A 17,256-nucleotide genomic window follows, 5' to 3' on the forward strand; every position below is an offset into this window, starting at 1 on the left:
GTTTTTTGTTGATTTCAACAAATTGACAATGGAGCGAGAAACGAGGCGGTGACTTACAGCAATGCGATGAGGAAGTGGTGTTTCCAGGTTTCATCACCTTTTTCAGGTTTCATCATCATGAGTAATGTAACATCACAGAGATTGAGTGCTTTTAGTCAAACTATTCAACTGTCGAAGCTCATCATAGTTCCCCTATTTCTCTCAAAAGTCTATCGAGCTCAATTGGCGAAGAATGAGAATCCTTTCCCAACCCGCTCTTCAGAACCCTCTTGATCTCCTCGACCCCCATTCAACCTGCTCCACCTCAATGGGGAACTTTTTGATCTCCACGCCGCAGACTCGGATCTGGCTGAAAGCTGACTCGAGATCACTTTTGGTCCTGGCTTGCGTGATTTCTGGCTGATCTGGCCTCGGCATTGCTTGGTACAATGGACCTCGAGGTCTTGGCTCGATGGTTGCGAAATCAAAAGTGAAGCAAAAGCCGAGCGCCAGCACCGGCAGTTTAGTGATTGGGTTTTTGGAAAATAAAAATAGGGGGTTTTAAAAATGCTGGTGTGCTTGCGCTGGTTGCAAAGTGGTTGTTGAAGATGGTGTGGTACATATTGACATCACCACACTAGGACGATACCACCACATGGAAGGTAATGGCCAACCGTTTCAATACCAATGCCAGCAACATCAACTGAATTATCACCTAAATAGGTCACTTTGTAGAAAACATAATCCAACACTATATGCGTTCGTTACTTGGATACCCTACTTGGCTTTAGACTTGAAGGTATAGCTACTTTTCTCATTTACTCAATTCTGTAACTCAACTTCATAATGTAAAGCGATTCCGGCCTCCAACCTGGAGATACGCTGGATCATACCGAAGGAACAGCACCTTGGCAAGTGATCCAGCACGCTGCCACGATAAGGCAACCCAAGCCTTCAACAATGAGAGCGAAGATTCGTGAAGAACAACGAAGAACAAGGAAGCCTCGTGCTGGCTGTGGGTTGCAATTTCCGCAATCTCGTGAAGCATTCTTGTGAGGCTCAATTGAGTTTTCGGTCGAAGCAAGCACTATGACAAGCAGTATGGTGAGGCTCAAGGAGAAAAGTAGCCATCAAGCCTCGACGGGCACCACACATAATTGGCATTTATCAAAAAAGCCTTTGATGAAGAAAAACAAATCTGTGGTGGCCTTGATGTCACTTTGCGTGATTTACATCCATGTCGTTCCTCACAGTACTTCTGCTACCTCCTACACCTACATCTTTTCCACCGTTGACCCCTCTTTTTACAAACCTCTTCTTACAAACCTCTTTTCACAAACCTTCCCTCCTAAGCCTGGACATTCCAGAACTCCTTAGTAACAATCCGTCAATATCATTGCTAACCAGCTCTTCCACCTCGAGGGTGCGGCTGAGGCAACTTTATAGAATGTGACGTTCCGAAGGAAACATGTGCTCACGCAATGTGACGTTACGGAATGCCGCCGAAAGAATCTAAAACGCTGGACTACTCGCTGGATAAAGTAATAGGCGAGATTCGTACCTTGCCTAATTCTCGGTCGACTTGCCTTCTTCGGGCTTTGCTGCCAGCGGTACTGCACACAGGACGCGGGTGTCAGAACACTAAAAGCGCCATTCTCCGGCGCTACCGAGCCGCAGGGTCTCTGCTGCATACTTTTACTACAAGTATCTATTTGGATGCCTGTTACGGGGTTCTTTGCTGGCTGGGCCGCTTCGTTCTGGGAAGCAGCCAGCCTTCGATGCTGCAAGTGGGCTGCACCCACTGCGTTATATACAGTCCACCATCAAAACCCGCATAGCACTTTTTGCAACCATTGCCAGCCTTATAAAGACCAACCCACCCCTCCGAATTCCAGCTCCCATCCACTTTTCCCATAGTTCCCCAAAAAGCAATAACTTATCTCCAGCGCGCCTGAGCGAAGCGAAGTTTCCCAAACCCCACATATCACCCACCCCAGTCCTTCCTTAAAAACTCACCCCAGTCCTTCTTTCAATGCAACTCCACGTTCTTTACTCCCTCGCGTCCCTCCTCACGCTCACTCAGGCGGCTAGAGTCGTCAAGGTGACCAAAACCGTCGACAACACCGTCACAAACACCAATGTCGTGGAAGGTACCGTTTCCACCGTCACCGACTGGCTGACCAACACAAGAACCACCACCACTACCAGGTACACATCGACATACACCCTGACGATTTTCGGCCAGCCCCATACCTACGTTAGTGTGGTGAGCTCCGAGGTGGAAGCCCCTGCTGGAGCGGAAACCCAGGCTCAGGAACCTGCTGAGACTTCTACTCCTCAGGAAACCCAGCCTGAAGAAACCGCCCAGGAAACCCAACCCCAGGAAACCCAGGCTCCCGAAACCTCTGCTGCTCCTTCCACCCAGTCGCCCACGACGCCGGCTCCATCCACATCGACCTCTGATTCGGAGGATTCTGTGGAAACCGCAGACGACGCTTCTGCTTCTGTGGAGCCAGGCTACCTGCTTGACTCTGTTCTGACGGCAGTCAACGATGGTGTGTGTGTGGTGGACTACGAGTACTACGACACCACGTCCACGGAGACGGTGACTTCCACCAGCACCCTCACCTCCACCATCACCGTCTAATTCTATACCCCGTTGTTTTAATGTATGTTTATGAAGAAGGTTGTAGCAGTACTGGAGTGATGAAAATAGGCGATTGTTTATTACTAGGCGATTGTTTAGTTGTAGTAGGCTACCGAGAGTTATGTAGTAGACTAAGTATGGAAGGAATGCAAAAGCCTAAGTGTACTGCGGAGGCTAACTATACTGAGAAAGCTAAGTATACCGAGAAGGCTAACTTTAGTAGGAAGGTTATTTTCAGGCACACGGAACAAATTGACATAATCATTTGACTAAGTTTCTAAGTGAGCTTTGAAGTGAGCTTTTTCGGCTTTTCAACTGAATGCCTCAGTTCGTGGGTTTGGGCATTAGCTTCCATAGTTAGTACTAAGACTTGTGAGATGAGACCCACTTTTGTCGATCCTGGCTTTTTGTAATTATACCAAGGTAACCTCAAGAGATTTGCTAGTATTTTCACGATGATGATATTGCATTTTTTGTGTTCATCACCATTTTGCTAGTTTGTGGGTGTATGCTGATTTCTCATTGTACTACCAATCTTCAACTGTACCAGCCTTTTCATCTTCCACAATATGAGAGGCGAAAAAGGTGATTTATCATATTCCATGCTGCCTCTCTGTTTTAAAATTGCCAGAAAGACGTATTTTTCTTTCATCTACACTGTGAACTCACTACACCTTTTCACTGTAGAAGTACCACTGGCATGCACCACATTCTCCATCTTCATGGACCACACCTGTTTACCTAATTTTCTTTACCTTTTATCATAAAAGCATTCATTTAAAAAATCTTATTAAAAACCTCTGCCTACTTCCATGAGATAGCACCCACTGGAGGACGGCAATAAACCTAGGGCTCAAACCCTAACGGTGCGCACTACCTCAGTAGAGAGCGTCCTGCACACACCCGGCCCTCCAACACCTCCACTGCTCGCGCTAACTACACTCTGAAAAAACTAGAAAATTTTTCTACCTTTCATACACCTACAACTCTAGTCACAATGGGTATGTTCAAAACACACCAAACGAAGGAGCTGAGCCCACCATGATCATCCACTCGTCATTCCAATCCGTCCCCTTTTTTCCCCGTCAAAAATACTCCACCGGAGCCCCCAGTCCGTCCATTTAACGATTCATGAAACCATCGAAGTTGACCGTTTCCACCACAAACTCAAAAAGCCCCCGTCCACCGGCTCTCCTTAAAACCTCCCGTCCATTACTAACAACCAGTTAACGTTCCAAAGACCAGAAAGACCTACTGCAAGGGTAAGGACTGCAAGAAGCACACCCAGCACAAGGTCACCCAGTACAAGGCCGGTAAGGCTTCCTTGTTCGCCCAGGGTAAGAGAAGATACGACCGTAAGCAGTCCGGTTACGGTGGTCAGACCAAGCCCGTTTTCCACAAGAAGGCCAAGACCACCAAGAAGGTTGTCTTGAGATTGGAGTGTGTTGTTTGCAAGACCAAGGCCCAGTTGGCTTTGAAGAGATGTAAGCACTTCGAGTTGGGTGGTGACAAGAAGCAGAAGGGCCAGGCCTTGCAGTTCTAAGCGGCCGCTGGCTTTTTTGTACTTTACGAAGACTCATAATATAGTTATTCTTGAGATGCTTGTAGGTGCCGGGAGGTACATGTAGGTGATGGGGTTTGATGAGGCAGTGATGAAGGAGGGAATGGTTTGTTGGATTTGTTTCTTGTGTGATTTTGGGGGTTTACTTGAAGGTTGACATAGTGCTATGGAGGTTCATTGATTCTAGGTCCAGTGTGTGATTCAAATGATGTAAAGGAGTGATTTAAATCCTTTCAATGATGCTTTTAAATGCTTCCAAAGATTGATATCTATCGAAAGGTGCTTTTTTATCACTTCCGAGACTTATCTGTTTTGAAGCCTCGAATTACCTGGGATCTTGAGTATATATGACTGGTTGCAAGGGTAGGTGGATTGTCGAACCAGTTCACTATCATAGTGCCAAAGTCGTTTATGAATGAGGAGTACCTTACAAATCACCGTTGGAAGTTCGATCTAATATCAAGAATAGCACTTTCATGTTATTGGCCCACTAACGTCGGAACCACTGTTCATCACTTAGTGCCATATATCCACACTGAAGATTTTCAACAGACTTTCGTCAAACTACATAAAAGTTCACCAATGTCCCTAAAAATGACTCTTTTAACTTTTTGACTATCAAAAGCCTGGTTGTAATCTTGCTAGCTAAGTGTACCAATAGTGGTCTAGAGTACCCTCCACTTTCCATCAAACCACAATGCACATCATCTCTTTCTAATCCACAAAATTTCCAAAATCTTCAAAAACCTCCCTCCCTTTCACCCAATCCTAGCTCGTCAAATACAAATGTCGTCACCGCCACAAGCCCCACCCATCGTCTCGGCACGCTTTGTCCATACCCTAAACAGTAACGATATTACATCCACAATGGGCAATATGTCGATGCCCTACTGCCTGGAAAAGCCCAAATTTCCCAAACTCTAACATTTATATTCAATCAGAGAGATTTTTGAAAGATCTGCAAAAACCTGAAAAACTCCGGACCAATCGTCGTCTCCCAATTAGGCGTTTTTTACGGTCCCTCTTGGATCAACCACTATCTGTGCGCACGGTTTGATACCGCGTTCAGGCACGGTAGACGAAAGCCAGTATAGGCTTCGTTTTACGGAACATCCAATGATAATAAGTTGTAATTCGTAAAATTCAGAACCTCTTTTCCACGAAGTCGGCTTTTTTGGGGAACTCCGGCCGCCGTTTCCCCTATTTTCGACTGTGGTGTACGGGTGTCGTTTCCATCAGCCACGACGAGACTGAGAATGTTTTCAAACACAGCACTGATAGACACACCCAGATCCATAGAATTTCCGGTTTGGACATATTTTTCAGATTCAAAGCACGTTTTTGCAGCATAGGTGGCTCAGGTATTTCAAATCATCCCTTCTGCCATCCGGATCACGCAGATCATCTTCTCCTCAGCAACACACGCTTCTGAAAAACACCAAATCCAGCTCAAAAGTCCGCCAAAAAGCCCCAAAATCCCGTGATTATGAACTACAACTACGACTACATGGGCCAGGTACGGGCAGATCACGCTTCCGGGCGTGGCCAGGGCCAGATCAACCAGGGTCCTTCGTACCAACAACAAACAAACCCCCAAGCCCAGCTACATAGCCAACAGATCCCCAATTTGGCGTTCCAGAATCAGCAGCATCAGGAGTACCACGAGGACTCCTTCATGGATGAGGACACGCTGGCGTTTGTGGACAATACTGCTGCTAGACAAGATGGAGGCTCCAACAGGTACACCCAGTTCTACCAGCAGCCCGTGCTCCAGCAGGCCCAGTACAACGCTTACGGCCAACAGCCTGTGCAGGTGCTGCCAACGTTCTCCAACGGGAACCACTTTGACACGATTCCAGAGAGAAACCTCCAGCTGGTGGACTCTGCATCTCTGGGTGTCTTCCAGCCTCCTGCGGGCATCACAGCATTGAACAACTCGTCCAACACGAACTTGTCGGAGATAAGCGCCTCCAACTCCGTGACCAACTCGCTCAACGACCCGTTGAGCTTTGCCCAAAACAACGCATCGGTGGGAAATTTGGCATCGTCACCTCCAAAACAGAAACTTCAACAGTCGCCAGTGCAGCAGCGTGCTCAGATTCATGTCCAGCAGCCGCCACAGTTGCAACAACCTCAGACTCACTACAGAAAATCCGACACTCCAAGAACTCCTCCTTCTCAGGTTACGCATCTGCCACAAGCTGACCGGGAAAGAAACAAGAACTATGTTTACTTCAACAGAAACCCCGATGTCATGAGCAAAATCACTCAGGACAAGGCGGCTGCCATGAAGCTCAGGCTCGAAAACTACTACCAGATGTCTGTGAGCCATGCGATCGAGAGAAACCAAAGAAGATTGGACTTGGAAAACAAGTTGATGGCTGAGGAAGCAGGACTGAGTGAGGAGAGAAAGAATAGACAATTGCAGAACTTGGGCAAGAAAGAGTCCCAGTTTTTGCGCCTTAGAAGAACCAAGTTATCCTTGGAAGACTTTATCACCGTCAAGGTGATCGGTAAGGGAGCTTTCGGTGAGGTCCGTTTGGTCCAGAAGAAGGATACCGGTAAAATCTACGCCATGAAGACGCTTTTGAAGTCTGAGATGTACAAGAAAGACCAGTTGGCTCACGTCAAGGCTGAAAGAGACGTTTTGGCCGGCAGTGATTCGCCATGGGTTGTGTCGTTGTACTACTCTTTCCAGGACCACGTGAACCTTTACTTGATTATGGAGTTCCTTCCTGGAGGTGATTTGATGACGATGTTGATCCGTTGGCAGATTTTTACCGAGGACATTACTCGTTTCTACATGGCCGAGTGTGTCTTGGCCATTGAGGCGATCCACAAGTTGGGTTTCATCCATCGTGATGTCAAGCCTGACAACATCTTGATTGATAAGCGGGGCCACGTGAAGCTCTCTGATTTTGGTTTGTCCACTGGTTTCCACAAGACCCACGACTCCAAGTATTACAAGAAGCTTTTGGAGAAGGAGGATGCAAAGCACAACTCGATGTTGCAGGTGCCCGGAAAAGCCCAAACGCAGCGCAATTCGATGATGGTGGATGCCATCCATTTGACTATGAGCAACAGACAGCAGATGCAGACCTGGAGAAAGAGCAGAAGACTTATGGCTTACTCCACCGTCGGTACACCAGACTACATTGCACCAGAAATCTTCATCCACCAAGGATACGGACAAGAGTGTGATTGGTGGTCGCTTGGAGCGATTATGTTTGAGTGTCTCATTGGCTGGCCTCCATTCTGTTCTGAGACACCTCACGAGACCTACCGTAAGATTATCAATTGGCAGGAGCTGATGGTGATTCCAGAGGACATTCATCTACTGGCTGAAGCGGAGGACTTGATTCGTCGTCTTTTGACGTCCAGTGACCGTCGTTTGGGACGTCACGGTGGAGCCGAAGAGATCAAGCAGCATCCTTTCTTCCGGGGTGTTGACTGGGAAACCATCCGTCGTGTGGATGCGCCATTTATCCCCAAGCTTAAGTCAATCACAGATACGAGGTTCTTCCCTACGGACGAATTGGAGAATGTGCCCGACAGTCCCGCAATGACCCGGGCCCACAAGCAGCAGCAGATGCAGCAGGGCGACCTCAAGAACATCAAGGAAGACCTTCCTTTCATTGGTTACACATACTCGAGATTCGACTATCTTACGAGAAAGAATGCATTATAAGCAGTGCGGCTAGCCACTTGAAAAGCATCAAGGCTTATCATGAGCAAACTTTAACGGAAATAAATTACATACTTCAAATTTCCAAAGATAATTGCCGGATTGGAGTTGGAGCCGAAGAATCCGGATGGAACGGGATTAACTAGAATCGAAGAGGCCCGTCTGCGAGCTGTATGCAAGGCAACGGTGCCGATGAGACATAGTGGCAGTCGGCTTGAGAAATATAGCTCACGCCGCTCAGACAGAAAATGCATGATGCGAGAGGACAAAGGATCGAAATGTTTAGGAGGGGATTTTTACGAAAAGAGAAGGTGGGTGAGGACGCCGTCGGGGCCGACCATTCCGTTTGCAATAACAAAGAATAGCACCCCCGTTTATGCCAGAAATGGTCAGGTGCAAGACACCACTGACGTTGATCGACAATGCGTGGAGCTAAAAAAAAAAAAAATTTTGAGGATGTCATGGCAGCCCTGGCTGCGAAAGTAGTAATCTGCGACAGCAGCAGGTGAAGGGTAAGCGGCATGCATGCTGACAAAGCATGATGTGGAACGATTCTGTCCGAAATGAGCAAATTGCTTATGGTTTGCAGAAAGCGTAACGAACAAAATAGAAAACGGTGATGGTGTTGCGGGTGGGAGGCCGTCACGCTTCGGGGATAATCCTATTATGGGCAGGGTCCGTGTGGGTTCTTTTTTGCAGTACGCGAGTGAGCAAATTTGCCTTTAGTCAAGATTAATTTGCACCCAAGCATTCGCCACAACCTTGGCATCGTGGGCGCAAGAGCCGAGGTTTTTTTTCTGCTAAAAAGTGCTCAACTATGACGATCCGATAGCAGTGGTTTCAGATTTCTTGACACTTGTTGTGCCAAGCGTAGCGCCGTGGAAATTGCATCGGAAAATTCGCTACCTCCTGTGTTAAGCCTACGCGAGGCTGGAGGCTAAAGTATGTATGCTTGCTGAGCATGCCGGTCTCAGTCGGCCCACAATGTGGATCCGGAACCTCCGGCGCGCTCACGAAACGGCTCAGGGCTGGGTGGAACTAAAAAAAAAGTTGCAAATCAAAAAGTTCGAATCGTTTTGGGAAATTCACTCATAATTCGTGTTTGCCTTCCGCCCGCCGCGGGTCGGGGTCGATTGTGATGACCTCAGACAAAAAGGCTGTTTTCAGCATGCCTAGCATTGTGCTCGGCATCGAGGACGGTATGATGTCCGGAACCTCTGGCTCGGCCATACACTCCTGGTTGCGCTGCCATCGCTATATAACCGGCCTGTTTCCTAACCGAGCAGCCTTGCTTTCTGAAACATCTGCTTGCTTCAATTGGTACTCCATCAGCCATGCGGTTAGCTCTCCTAGCGATTCTTGTCCTGGCTGTGGCTGCCAGCGACGAACACCTCCATCACCACGCTGACATGGCTCCTACTCCACTAGAATCAACGCCTTCCTTGGTGCCTACGCCACATGTGGCGCACCATCATCACGGCATGCCCATTCTCGAGATGGATCTCAAGCCGGAGGAGCGCTTGTTCTGGGAGAACTACTCCACCGAGACCTACTTCAACACGCCTTCGTCCCACAGAGGCGCCCTCTACACGCATATCGCCTTGTGGGCTCTGTCATACATGCTCTTGTACCCATTGGTGCTAGTGTTCTGGAACACGGGCTCGCGGCTCTACTTCCCGGCCTTGACGCTCCATGCGGCTGCCATCGTGATCTCGGTGATCAACTACTGGGTCTTTGCGGGCTCCATCAAGGACCTCTACCCGGGAAACGCCTTCCACCCCATGTGTGCCATTCTCTTTGTGGGCACCATTGTCCACTGGGCCGTGGCTCTCATTTCCAAGGCGTACTCCTCCCTAGACATCGAAACACACGCGTACGAGGCCGTGGATGACGACGACGATACCGCGTCTCTCGACTCCCCAGCTCTGACCTTGAGAGACTCGCATCTGGACTCCTTCGAGCTCGATGACTTGACTCCCGGTCTCGCCAATGGCCTCGCCAATGGCCACTTGACCTCCAATGGCTCCATGATCAACAAACCCGGTCTCGTGACTTCGTTTGTGCTCCGCTTCCCGCTCTTCCAGCGTGTGGTGACGGCTTTCGGCAAAACGGCCACCGTCTTGACCGCCGTGCTCAATTGGATGCTGTTCTTCTACTTCCTCGTCTACACGGGAGTCGCCGTGGCCACCTACGCTGTCTACGGTCAGGATAGAGCTGTGTTCAACTTGTTGGCTCATTTCATCAAGGGCGGCGTGTTCTTCAGCTTGGGTTTGCTCTCCTTGGCCCGCTACTGCGGTGCTTTCCGTGAGAAGGGCTGGGCCTGGAACCACACGTTTGTTTCCGCCAAGAAGGCCTACCAAGGCTGGTTCAAATGGCAGCCCATTGGCCTCTGGTCGATGGAGTTTGTCGAGTCCTCCTTGATTCTCTTCTACGGCTCCACCAACGTGTTTTTGGAGCACTTGGCCAACCCAGGCGGCGAGTGGTCTGCTAAGGACTTGCAGCACGCCTCCATCGCGTTCATTTTCATCGGATGCGGTCTTTGTGGTGTTTTGGTGGAGAAGAAGCTCAGCAACTACAGATTCCAGAAAGCAACCGAGCACATGGCTCTTGTTGCTGACTCAAAAGATGTTGCTCGTGTCGCCAAGGCGATGCCAGGCTTCTCTCCCAACCCATTCCCCATATTGACCATCTACTGGACCGGAGTGCTCATGTCCAAGCACGAACAGGCCCTGGAGTTGTCTACCGCAATTCACACCCAGTGGGGCAATTTGTTCGTTGTCGGCTGTGCCTTCAGACTCCTCACCTACGTTCTTCAGATGGTGACGCCCGTGAACAGCAAGTCGTTGACTCGCCCACTGAGCCCCATGACGGAGTTGGTGGTGAGTTTCGCCTTGATGTGCGGCGGCACTATCTTCATGGAGTCGTGTGATCCAGTGGTTCACACGTTCGAATACTACGGATACACGCCAATGTTCACGTTGAACGTGACGCTCGGAGTTGTCACCCTTCTCATGGCCTGGATCATGTCGGTCTTTGCATTCAAGGACTGGCTCCAGAGCAAAAAGGTCTCGCTTACTACTTCTTCCCTTGCATAAACCAACGCCCTTTACGATTTACGACCGGTTTCGGAAGCCGATGTACATGTTGGTTGCACGGCGGTGCACGAAAAGTTTGTTTTATGGTTGTCTTTCGATCGCAACTTCTGTGCTATTTATTCATGGGCCCTGCCCGCTAATTTCTAATCCCCGTCCATATGCTTTTACCGATGAATTGCTTCCTAGCCAGCATGTAGTCTATCCTCTATAATCTATTAATAATTGGCCCCATCCACCACCGACCTGGCTGCTGCTATTTCTTTAGGTCCTGTGCTGCAGCAGCTTCCAATGAGTCTGATAGTTTCAATACCACACCACTCCTCCAAAGCCAGCCGCCATTTTTCTGTATCGGACTTGAAGCCGTATTGGCTGACGTCAGACATGTCGTTGCTGAAGCCAAGATTGGGATAAACAACCAAGGACAATGAGTTGCTGGAGGCATTGTTCACGTAGGCTGCGAATCCAGAAACCAACTCGAAATCCACGCAATTGCAACCCACGCCGATAAGATTTTCTTCTATAGAGGCGTGTTTTTCTTTTTGCTCAAGCACGTAAGCAATCACCTCTTTCAAGTCGGTGCCGTCGGCCAAGGTGGTGCTGTTTTTGCACGAAAAGCAAACGTAGAACTCTTTAGACGGCTGGGATTCCGCCATGAGACTGAACACGGCCTTAACCTCGTCAAAAGACGGAATTGTCTCGAACGCCACCAAGTCGGTGTCCTTGTTGTCCACGAAAAACGCAACCTGCTCCTGGTGATACTTGACCAAATCAGCCACACCCACATCGCCGTAATCTCCACTGTACTCGGCCCCATTGGCCAAAAACGCCCCATAAGGACCTATGGACCCTGCCACATACCGTGTTCCGTCCACCTTGGATATAGCGCTTTTGGCTGTTTCCACCGCCTTACCCCATACGCTTTTCGACCCCGCCAAGTCCATGTTTCTGTGTTTTTCCAACGTCTTCTGCGACGCCTGGTACGTAGACGTGATCACCACGTCGGCGCCCTTCTCGAGGTAGCTCAGGTGGACCTGTTCGATGATCAGAGGGTCTCCTAGAAGCACCTCTGTGGACCACAACGGAGAACCTTTCACGTACATTGGCGAGGACGGCGGGATGATTTCTTCAAGCTGGGTGCCGAGGGCGCCGTCGAGCACAAGGCGGTGTTTTGCAAGGAGCGTTTTGATGCCCATGTAGAAGGGTGTGGTGAAGGGTGTGAAGAAGAGTGTGGTTCGCTGTGGATGGCTGCGAAAGATAGCGCTAATGTGCGCTAAGTCCCGTACGATTTGGCAGAGCATTTGGGAAGGCAATTTGGCAAGAAGTGTTTGGGGAATATTGTTTTGGGGGGATTGGTTTGGGAAGGTTTAGGGTGGTTTGGTTGAAATTCGTGTTTTTGGGGATTTCTGGTGTGGTTGTTCAGAGATGGTGTAGTGCTGCCTCAGTATACTGATAGAGCTTATCAGGTAGGGTTATTCGGTGATACCTTGTGTTGTTTCGTGAAAAGGTATGGTCTATTTTGGCTTATTTTACTTGCTACTTTTAAATGATCAAAATTTAAGATAATTCTGTTTTTCTGGCTTTTGGGTCCCATCGGTTGTGGTGGGTCCACCTCCAACATACTCATAATACCACTGTTGCAGCCATTTCAGTACCGACACTCCCTTGGGCCGAAAATCATTGCAAAATCAAAAACAACACAGCCTTCACCACCAAATCACCAAACTGCGTCTTTTATAAATCAATGTCGAATTATTCACAACTACTGGCTCTTTCACTTCTCACCATGTATTTGCAAAACGCAGCCAATATTTCGCAGCAATTGCAAACCACCATCAACACCCAAAGTCAGTCTTTTTTTTTCGAAAACTCCAATTCATCAATCGAAAAATCTCCCTTACTTCTCTACGTTCAAATGGAAGGAGTTTCAAAAATTTCCACAATTTCCAACCCACCACCTCCACTCTTCATCGCCTGCACACTCTCTCATCATCAACTACTCATGGACAACCCCAACAAGAGAACCAGAGACGACTTCGAGGGGCCCGACGGACCTGCAGGAGGCTACGAATACGATGATCCGTCCAAGAAGCAACACGTGGACCCCACGGTCGGCTTGATCCTGGATATCTGCAAAGACATCAGAAGAATCGGTGAAAACAGTAACTTGGCTACCCAGGTGGACGATATCTCGTACATTTCCAACCCGATTGTGGCCGAGTTCGAGAAGATCGATAAGTTGAGAGAGGCCATTTTGGCCACCTTGTACGCCGTGGTCATTGAGCAGCCCCAGAAGATCACCGCCTTGACGGTGCTTATTTTCGTGTGCAACGCTAAGAACTTCTTGGTGGCCAAGTACGTCATTGAGTACTTCCATGCCAAGGCACAGAGCCTACTAGACAAGCTCAGGGAGCTGCTGATGGAGGTGGAGACCCGCGAGGAGAAACAGGCTGAAGATGCTGGTGTTTTCAACGACTTGAAGTCTGTGTTCAAGTTTTTGGGTGCTTTGAATCCGATTATCGCCGACAAGGCCGTGCTGAACTTGTTGAAGCAGCTTTTGAACACGGCCATTGAGTTGCAGAACGCGTCCGGCGACAAGAGAAACGGTCTTGCTGAAGAGATCTTCTACAATGTGTTGATTGCAACACCATACCTTCTTGCCAACGACTTTTCCGAGGAGACTGTTGCAGAGGCCAACGAGATTGTGGAATTGGCCGCTCAGTTTAAGATTGTTGAGGAGAACGAGCGTTCGGTGTCGGTTCTTGAGCCATTTGACTCCAAGCACAAGAATTTCATTGAGGAGTTGCCATACAAGCCCAGAAAGCTCATTACGTTGATCTTGCCCGCAATCACCGCATTGCAGAAACCAGAGAAGAACTGGGATGGCTTCAAAGGCGCTCTTTTCCTCGACTACGCCGACTTGATGGAGCCTATCATCAAGGAAGCCTTGGACTCGAATGAAATCTCCCACGAACTTGTGAAGCATGCTTTGCCACAGTTGTCGATTCCTTCGATGGACGAGATTAACGCCTACAAGCCTGACGGTTTGATCGATAGCCTCTGGTTCCAGCACCCCAGGCTTCTATTCCAGGTGTACAACACCACCACGGACTTTGAGACCGTGCCATCGATTGAATCCTACTTTGGCTTGTTTTTCAAGGATATTGCCTTTGACATCTTGACAAACATGTCCTTCAACCAAAAGGAGGCCTCGATCCAGTTGTCCATTTTGGACTTGTTCTGCTCCAGAGACTTGTTCAGCCCTCCTGGCTCTTCAGTCGATCAGCTTTCGATGATTGCCAAAGACAACGAGGCTGGCGAAAACGTGCCTCCACTTTCAACCTGGAAAGTCGAGGATGTCGCTGTTGAGAGTATCCTTACTATGATTTTCCAGCTTCCCAAGCCTCTCCATTACGAGATCTACTACTACACAGTTTTGATCTCGTGCTGTCAGGAGAGTCCAGAGTCTATCGCTCCCGTTTTCGGTAGAGCCATTAGATTCTTCTACAAGAACTTGGAGACCCTAGACTACGAGTTGAAGATCAGGTACATGGACTGGATGACCACACAGATTTCCAACTTCGACTTCAGTTGGAAGTGGGACGAGTGGGTCGCTGACTCGCAGCTCTACGACAACCTCCAATACCACCCCAAAAAGACATTCATCAAGAACTTGATTGCTAAGGAGATTCGTCTTTCCAATAAGGCAAGAATCAAGGATAGTTTTGTCACGATGCAGCAAGACGACAACGGCGACAACAAACTCTTGGCTCTTGAAGAGTTCTACAAATACCTTGACATCTCTCTTTTCCCCAACGCTTTGGACTTTGTCATCAACTATGATTACGAGTTGTATGGCGGCAACAACGAGGAGTTGAAGAAGATTGTCACGGAAACCATCTACCAGCGTAAGGACGAAACAAGAGATAAGTTGATGTTGTCTCCCCAGGAGGAACTCATCTATGAATTCTCCAACCCACAACTTCCTCTTCACGAGGTTGCCAACAAGCTTTATGATTTCATCATTGCCAACTGGAGATCCAACGAGCAGTTCTTCGACATGATAAAGGAGACAATCGAGGCCATCAAGTCGTCTGTGGTGCACGTTGATGCCGAGAGGATCTTGGTAAACTTGCTTTTCCAGACTTATGCCTACATTGGCTCCAGATCCATCTACTCGGTGGTGAGTATCATCAACAGAGACATTGCCAAGTTGAAGTACATAAGCGGACAAAAAGTTACCGAAGACGACTACAAGGCCAGTGGTACCGACTTCTCATTCCCTGAGTTGGAATTGACTCCAGAGCAGTTCCAGGAAAGACAGGAGTGGATTGTCGACTCTATCTTGAGAATCTGGGTCCACCAGCCGCAAGTGGCTTTCCTTATCTTGGAGTACCTCATAGAGTTTGGTATCCTCAATCCCTCGTTCCTTATCAAGAAAGCCTTGGACTTCGAAAACAACCTCATCATCAGTAATGTCTCGTGTATGGAGTCCATTAACCGTGTGTTGAGCACCAGTGCTAAAGGTGACGGCTTCAAGGATGTGATTCTCATGTTGTTCGGCAAGATCGTGGAGAACTTGAACTCTACAGTTGACAAGCTCGAACTCGCAAGTCCCGAAACCGATGAAATTGAAATTACAAAGGATTTCGACGAGGAGCAAAAGAACGATTCAGCCTTGATGGCCAAGATCGACTTGCAATGGCTCTTCTACGAATACAGGGGATTGCTCAAGACGTACTTGAGAAAGTTCAACGTGGAGCACGCCGAATTCTTAGAAGCTGCTCGCGATTTGTTCAACGGTATCAAAAACGAACCTACGAGAAATGACGTTTTCAAGTGGCTCGAGGAGTTGCAATACTAGATTGCCGTTGGTTGCAAAAAATGGTGCAGTGCCTGCACGGTGGTCGGCATCTGACATGGCGTCACTTGAGATGGCTACAAGTTTATCGATACGATATAGATCCCGATGACTTCGACGTTCGCTGTGGAGACATCGAACCTTACATACGTTTTCAATAACAAAAAATGCGGATTGGAAGACATCAATTTGCAAATCCCATGGGGAACAACCAACCTTTTGGTGGGACCCAATGGAGCAGGCAAGTCGACTCTCCTCAAGATCCTTGCTGGTAAGACCCTTGTCAAGCAAGGAAAACTCAGGCTCGGAGGTTTTGACCCCTTTGAGTTTTCTTCCACCCGCCACGAGCAGCACAATTCCGACATCAACAACTACATCTCGTACTTGGGCACCGAGTGGGCCAACAACGAGGTCGTTCGGCGTGACATCCCCGTCAAGCTTCTCATTCTGTCAATTGGCGGCGAAGCCTTCAGGGAAAGACGTGACGAGCTCATACAGATCATGGATTTAGACCCAGACTGGTCCATGTGTGCTATCAGTGACGGAGAGCGCAGACGAGTGCAATTGGTGATGGGGCTCCTCAAGCCCTGGAAATTGCTTTTGTTGGACGAAGTGACGGTCGATTTGGATGTCATTGTGCGCCAGAACTTGCTCAATTTCTTGAAGAGAGAGTGCAAGGAGCGCAACTGCTGTGTGATCTATGCCACCCATATCTTCGACGGGCTCGGAAAGAATTGGTGTGACCGTGTGATCCATCTCAATGCGGGGAAGAAGACAGACGACGTTGACGTGGGCAAAATCGACTTTTCTCTGGAGGTCGACGAGGTGGAGGTGAAGAAGTCTGCTGGAGTTATAGATCGCATCAAGGTGGCTCTTGCCCAATCGCTACACCCCTTGGTGCTCCATTGGCTTAAGGACGATCTTGAGGAGCGTGGATCCAGGGAAGAAGAAAAGGAGCGGCTTGCCAAAAGACAGCTAGACTGGGACAATGCTCGTGATGGTCACTACTTCGATAAGGACTCCAAGATCAGCCAGTACTTCCAGGCAACTCGGGGCAAGCCGGGTCCATAGCGTCTTTTTCTAATTCCAAGAACTTTGTGATTTCCTTCTCCTCCTCGAGTTTCCTCTGTGTGAGCCACAAGCTGTATTTGCATTGGAGGAGCTCTCTCTGGTACTCTGAAGCTGGGATCTGAAGTAGCTCTTTCGGCGTTTTGTTGGGTGTTTTTTGGGTATACTGTCTTTTGTTGTACTTCGCCGGCGTGAGCGGCGTGGATGGGCCCCTTTTTTGGGCTGTAGGGGAGCTGAAGTTGGAAACAGACATGTAGTTGATGTTGTTTGTTCGCGATGTAAACAGTGAGATGGAGGTGTGGAGGAACACCAGATCAACATGCATTGAAAAAACATAGATAGGGGAGTAAAGAATAAACTTAA

General features: G+C 48.6%; 7 protein-coding genes across 7 annotated transcripts; 6 read left to right on the forward strand and 1 right to left on the reverse strand.

Annotated features, from left to right (window-relative positions):
- Positions 1–2,011: 2,011 nt before the first annotated feature.
- Positions 2,012–2,626, forward strand: FGR41 (Fgr41p; the record flags this gene model as incomplete). The annotated part of the gene is made up of 1 exon (XM_024857685.1): positions 2,012–2,626. One exon carries the CDS (start codon positions 2,012–2,014, stop codon positions 2,624–2,626), a length of 615 nt encoding a protein of 204 aa, XP_024714184.1.
- Positions 2,627–2,763: 137 nt separating this feature from the next.
- On the forward strand, positions 2,764–4,169 carry RPL42 (60S ribosomal protein eL42; the record flags this gene model as incomplete). Its single annotated transcript, XM_024857686.1, has 2 exons — positions 2,764–2,845; positions 3,853–4,169. 2 exons carry the CDS (start codon positions 2,764–2,766, stop codon positions 4,167–4,169), a joined length of 399 nt encoding a protein of 132 aa, XP_024714185.1.
- Positions 4,170–5,673: 1,504 nt separating this feature from the next.
- Positions 5,674–7,875, forward strand: CBK1 (serine/threonine protein kinase; the record flags this gene model as incomplete). The annotated part of the gene is made up of 1 exon (XM_024857687.1): positions 5,674–7,875. The coding sequence occupies one exon, from the start codon at positions 5,674–5,676 to the stop codon at positions 7,873–7,875; it is 2,202 nt and encodes a 733-aa protein (XP_024714186.1).
- Positions 7,876–9,206: 1,331 nt separating this feature from the next.
- C7M61_002310 (uncharacterized protein) lies at positions 9,207–10,967 on the forward strand (the record flags this gene model as incomplete). The annotated part of the gene is made up of 1 exon (XM_024857688.1): positions 9,207–10,967. One exon carries the CDS (start codon positions 9,207–9,209, stop codon positions 10,965–10,967), a length of 1,761 nt encoding a protein of 586 aa, XP_024714187.1.
- A 215-nt stretch (positions 10,968–11,182) lies between these two features.
- On the reverse strand, positions 11,183–12,160 carry SAM4 (S-adenosylmethionine-homocysteine S-methyltransferase; the record flags this gene model as incomplete). Its single annotated transcript, XM_024857689.1, has 1 exon — positions 11,183–12,160. One exon carries the CDS (start codon positions 12,158–12,160, stop codon positions 11,183–11,185), a length of 978 nt encoding a protein of 325 aa, XP_024714188.1.
- Positions 12,161–12,966: 806 nt separating this feature from the next.
- GCR3 (Gcr3p) lies at positions 12,967–15,828 on the forward strand (the record flags this gene model as incomplete). Its single annotated transcript, XM_024857690.1, has 1 exon — positions 12,967–15,828. The coding sequence occupies one exon, from the start codon at positions 12,967–12,969 to the stop codon at positions 15,826–15,828; it is 2,862 nt and encodes a 953-aa protein (XP_024714189.1).
- Positions 15,829–15,933: 105 nt separating this feature from the next.
- On the forward strand, positions 15,934–16,896 carry CAF16 (putative ATP-binding cassette family ATPase; the record flags this gene model as incomplete). Its single annotated transcript, XM_024857691.1, has 1 exon — positions 15,934–16,896. The coding sequence occupies one exon, from the start codon at positions 15,934–15,936 to the stop codon at positions 16,894–16,896; it is 963 nt and encodes a 320-aa protein (XP_024714190.1).
- Positions 16,897–17,256: the final 360 nt, after the last annotated feature.

This window comes from Candidozyma pseudohaemuli (genome assembly GCF_003013735.1).
Source record: "Candidozyma pseudohaemuli strain B12108 chromosome Unknown scaffold00004, whole genome shotgun sequence".
Classification (NCBI taxonomy): Eukaryota; Fungi; Ascomycota; class Pichiomycetes; order Serinales; family Metschnikowiaceae; genus Candidozyma; species Candidozyma pseudohaemuli.